Source organism: Phoxinus phoxinus (genome assembly GCF_949152265.1).
Source record: "Phoxinus phoxinus genome assembly, chromosome: 1".
Taxonomy (NCBI): domain Eukaryota; kingdom Metazoa; phylum Chordata; class Actinopteri; order Cypriniformes; family Leuciscidae; genus Phoxinus; species Phoxinus phoxinus.
The window spans coordinates 20,787,345-20,792,894 of record NC_136876.1 but is presented as its reverse complement, the minus strand read 5'-3'; the positions used below and the strand labels follow the sequence as shown (position 1 = coordinate 20,792,894).

Genomic DNA, 5,550 nt, shown 5'->3' with positions numbered 1-5,550 from the left:
GAATAGGATCATTTTGCACTTCATAGTTTACAACCTTCAAATGCACCTGGCAGGGCCGGCCCTGACCAATTTGCTGCCCTAGGCAAGATTGAACCTCTGGCAATCTCTCTATGAACACAACTGTCTTGGGTTTTTTTGAGGTGGGGAGGAGCATAATGTTGAATGCGGATGATTTATTATTATTTCCAATCCGTCTAAATCTGTTCCTGTGATAGTTTCTGAGTTAAAAACATTTGGACAAATATCAGGGTATAAACTTAATATGGGAAAACGGTTGGGTTGAAAGTATACTATTTCCAATTAACAATCTAGCTGATCAACAATCTTTTGAATACTTGCCCTTTAAAGCTTCAACCCAGTTTAAATACTTAGGGATCAATGTCACTAAGATATTTGCAGATCTATATAAAATTAACCGGATCAAACAATGTGGGATCTACAGAGATGGTCTCATATCCCAATCTCATTAGGAGGAAAAATTAAAATAATAAAAATGACCATCCTTCCAAAAAAAAAACATTTCTATTAATGTATACCAATATATATAAAGAAATGTTCTTTCCACAGCCTTGATAAAATTATTTCAGAGTTTATTTGGAATAAAAGATACCTCACTATCTTTCTGACCTTAGTTTCAGTATGTCATGTCAAAGCAATATCTAAATCAGCATACTATCATCTGAAAAATATTGCAAGAATTAGATGCTTTGTTTCCAGTCAAGACTTAGAGAAACGTATGCATGCTTTCATCACCAGCAGGGTGGATTATTGTAATGGACTCCTCACTGGACTTCCCAAAAAGACCATAAAACAGTTGCAGGTTACGCAGCACGTTTGAGCTTCCGCAATAACCAAAAACCAGAGGTTTGTTATGTGTCAAGCAAGTACAGTTGACCTTCTGTTTATGTTTTCTGATCAATGTTTATATGAGAGTAAAAGCCTAAATTCAATGTGTTCATCATATAGAGAGATCCAATCTCTTTGACTGATCCGCTCGATTCATATGGATTAGTTGAACTCTTTTTCTTTTTATGAACTTTATGAAGCGACAAAGTGGTAGTGGACAAATGGAGGGATAGAAATCTTTTAGATATATAATATCTTCATTTGTGTTTCAAAGATGAACAAACAATTTACAGGTTTGGAGTAATTCATGGCAATTCTTTTTCATTTTTGGGTGAACTGACCAGTTCAGGAAGGAAAATTATGTTATTAGCAAGGGAATCCGTTCTACAGGACATAAATAACCTTGTTCTATATTTCATAGTGAAAAGCAAAAGTGAGAGTGACATCTTTGAGTCTAATCTCTTGGATTTAGACAGTCAAGACCTTGTAATGGGATTAGCTAAGGTGACGCATTTAAGGCAAGAGGCTTGTCTCCAAGATAACAGATCACTCAGATGAGGCCTTTAATTGGCAAAGGTAAAAGACCAAATACAAGATCCTTCAGACTATATAGGTCAACATTTGCATTTCTCCGCCACTATGGATATCACAACATTCTGATTTTATTTGAAATGCTTGGACTGCTTACACTCACCTACAGGTGGATTGTGCTATGACACAAGGAAAGGGATGAAGGATAACTCCATGTCAACAGTCACATATAACTGGTCTGTGCCTCTGTAAAGAGAGATCAGAGGTCACAGTATTTGTGTTTCTTGCCTTGAAAAACATGCATTTAAAAAACAGTGATCCCCATGCCAGTTATTATTGATAATTATAGATGATGAGAGTATATATCAGCCAGGCTGATTAACTGCCTATTTTAAGAACAGTTTTGTCAATTGATAATGAATGATTTAATCAATAAATGATTTTAAGTAATTGTTTACAATGAAAATATATTTAATTTCATACATTTAGTAATACATTTGTTTCTAATTTCTTGGAGGAATATTGAGTAAATGCAGTGTAAATTGAATTATGTGTATACAAGCATTATGTATAAGAGCTGTACATAAGCATTTTATTGTCCATCAGCAAACCCCTATATATCGATCAACCACTTATTGGTTCTTCTTGATGTGTTTTGGAATGATTGACTTTTAATAAGATGGCTCACACATTAAGTCGGTCATGTCTAGGCCACCTCCTTCTTATCCAAAACTAACTCACTTGTCAAGAGAAGGTCAGTGGCATGTTAGTGGTGGTTGAGGAGATCCCCCTTCCATATGTAAAGCGCTTTGCCTTTGAGTACCCAGAAAAGCGCTATATAAATATATAACGAATTATTATTACCGGTATTATGGTGACCTCAATTTTTTTTTGGACAAAGCTAAAGCACTTTAAATCATGAAATGCACAGATAAATCATCTGCATTTTTTGATGGGACATTACATAAAATTAAATCTGGTAAGAAGAACAGGCCACACACGAACAAATAAACCGCTCTGCCCTTATTCCGGGTGATTTGCCCTCCTTAATTACCGAGATGCCTTAAGCTGATCGGAAATCTGGATGAAGGAAGTGTGCTTGTTGGGGATCAGTCTCCACCCCCCTTCACCTCTTACCATCTGGAGGTGATCCTGAAGAGGCGACAGCACCAGACTGAAGCACTCAGTTCATCTCCAGACCACAAACCCTGCACATGGTCCCTTAAAGTGCAGGGAGTGACCTGTTCCCTCCATTGGCTGCCCCACTGACCGATAGGTAAGTAAAACTTAATGCTCTAAAGGTGATAACTCTGTACTGTATGTATGCATAATTATGTTCTAACGATGAATTATATGAATGACAATATATTATACAGCCAGACAATATATTATACAGCCAGACAACAATACAGCCCGATAAAGGTAATGTGAGTACAGTAAAAGTTACGAGGAATTTTGAATGGTGTAATCTGAATGGCATCAATTTAAATTGCAGTAGTGGAAAATCTTCTTGCCCAAATGAAACAACCATATTAATAAGTTATGACATACTTTATCATGCTCATCTGGGAAACGCTACTTGTGTCAAAAGGTCTTGATAATTTTATATGGTCATTTTATGTGACATTACATTTTTGTAGAAATCAATTACATAAATATTTAGCCTAGGCCTTTTTAATGTAGAAATGGAATTCCAAGCTTTTATGATATACACTTGTTTAATGTAATACAATTTGATATTAGATTAATGTTAGCAATTTTGTTCACACCTTAATCATAATATAACGCTAAAAAACATTTAGGTGACAGACCGAAAATGTAGGCTATTTTGTAATTTGTTAGGTGACAGACAGGTTTGATGTTGTAATTCAAGTTTGGTGTTGTAATTCAGTTATCTTGTGTAAAAATATCCAGTCTGTTTAAAATAGCAAGAGAGCTTTACTACACGTGAAACTCGAAAAATTTGAATATCGTGCAAAAGTTAATTTATTTCAGTAATTCAACTTAAAAGGTGAAACTAATATATTAGACTCATTACATGCAAAGTGAGATAATTCAAGCCTTTATTTGTTATGATTTTGATGGTTATGGTTTACAGCTTATGAAAACCTTTTCACAATATTCTAATTTTGAATTTGGGGTTTTCATAAGCTGTAGGCCATAATCATCAAAATCACAACAAATAAAGGCTTGAAATATCTCACTTTGCATGTAATGAGTTTATATAATATATTAGTTTCACCTTTTAAGTTGAATTACTGAAATAAATTAACTTTTGCACGATATTCAAATTTTTTCAGTTTCACCTTTGGCGACTCAACTGATCTTTTTCAAATATAATAGTTTAATATTACACAATCATGCTTTGAACCTGTTCTGCTCACATGACTTCTGAATAATAAAATATGTAAATGCAGTGACACTTAATATAAGCATTTCCATTTCCAGAATGTGTCATACAGTAAATTGATCTTAAAGGACAAATATTGGGGTATTAATCACCATATGTATGCTAGTGCATGCTTGGATTTAAATCCCATTATTTTTAATCCTTTTTTGAGGTATTTGGAAATCCAAATAAAACACACAAAAAAGTGTGCCAATGTCACAGATGTAACATTAGACCCTGTAACTTTACTTGCTCAGGGCAAGATGGCGCGGGATATGTCCGATAAGGATATCCTGAAAATGGAGCTGGAACAACTTCAGAAGGAGGTTAAGATCACTAGAGAGCCTGTAAGTTCCACTGCCTTCTGATTTAGTTGGCAACCCAAATAAATATTTGTCATTCATTCTTTACATAGCCTTTCAGGTACCAGTAAAAGGCACACGTCTGACATACTTTCCCCCTTTCCTCAGGTCTCTAAAACTGCAAAGGAGATTTGTGAATGGGTTGAGGCCCAAGCCGCAGAAGATCCTCTCATAAAAGGAGTTCCTGAGGACAAAAACCCCTTCAAGGAGAAGGGTGGATGCATAATAACTTAGCCTATGTGAATTATTGTAGCAAAAGTATACGAGGATGTGTTTATTTGTGCTAATGAGAGCTGTTTATCTGTTATCTGAACTTAAATGAGGAGTAAGCACATTGTGCTTAGCTTTAGTATCTCTACTAGACACCATACAGACTGCAAGACTTACAGAGTCAAAAAGGATTGTGTATTGTTAAGGATGGCAGCCCTCTTGAAGCAAACTCTTTGTAAATAAAACTGGCTGTAATTCCACTATTGTTCCATCTGTCATTCCATTATTCAAAAAACAAAGTCACATTCAGAAAGCAAAATATTCTCTGTTCATTCAATGTAATGAAATAACTTTTTCCTTCTACCACATAAATAAAGGATTTCTTTTTTGGAACTGAGACTCCACAAGATGAGAACATAAGATTGCTTTCTCTTTGAGTCATGTAAACATGCAAGCTTGTATCTGATTTTCTGTGTATATAACAATAGTAACTAATTTGAGTGTTTTGCATGGGGTACAGAAGGTTATTTTATCTATACATTTAAAATGTGTGTTTTTTTTAAATATGGAGGGAGACACTCAGCCACCTCATCGCCGTCATTGTTTACCCTGCAGTTAGGCTGCATCTGAAATCGGATACTTCCCTACTATATTATCCCAACTGTTTTCAATGGAAGCGCCGCATTTTCAAAACACCAGCATCGAACGAGGTGCTGAGCATCTATTTCACGCTGAGCACAAAGTTATTACACAGGTGAGTAGAGGCGGGACAAAATACTGTACAACTCCTACCCCAACCGCCACATTCAGCTTACAACGTCAACAGATGAAAACAACAAGCACAATAACAAAACAAAAATATTTAAAACAAGAGCCAAAGCAAATACTTGAAACATTCTAAGGCCCCATTCACACTACTGCGTTTTCGTTTAGAAACGGAGACCTTTTGCTACGTTTGCATCTCCTGTCCAGACTACAACGGCAAAAACGAAGACCTAAAACGGAGAAGTTTAGAAACGCCGTTTTGCATTTTGAATCTCCGGAGGGCGTTTTAGTGAAGACGGGTCAAAACGGAGGACTTTAGAAACAATGACGCAGAAGCTCACGCTCGGCTCTATGATTAGATGTCATCAGTCATGGCGTATCCTTCCCTGATTCGTCAGACACCCATTACATGACCCGTCCCCGGGAAGAAAACATGCAAAAACAGCC

General features: G+C 36.0%; 1 protein-coding gene across 1 annotated transcript; it reads left to right on the top strand.

The window, feature by feature from the left end:
- Positions 1-2,134: 2,134 nt before the first annotated feature.
- On the top strand, positions 2,135-4,731 carry gngt2a (guanine nucleotide binding protein (G protein), gamma transducing activity polypeptide 2a). The gene is made up of 3 exons (XM_079610406.1): positions 2,135-2,653; positions 4,024-4,113; positions 4,237-4,731. The coding sequence occupies exons 2-3, from the start codon at positions 4,030-4,032 to the stop codon at positions 4,360-4,362; spliced, it is 210 nt and encodes a 69-aa protein (XP_079466532.1). The 5' UTR covers positions 2,135-2,653; positions 4,024-4,029; the 3' UTR covers positions 4,363-4,731.
- Positions 4,732-5,550: the final 819 nt, after the last annotated feature.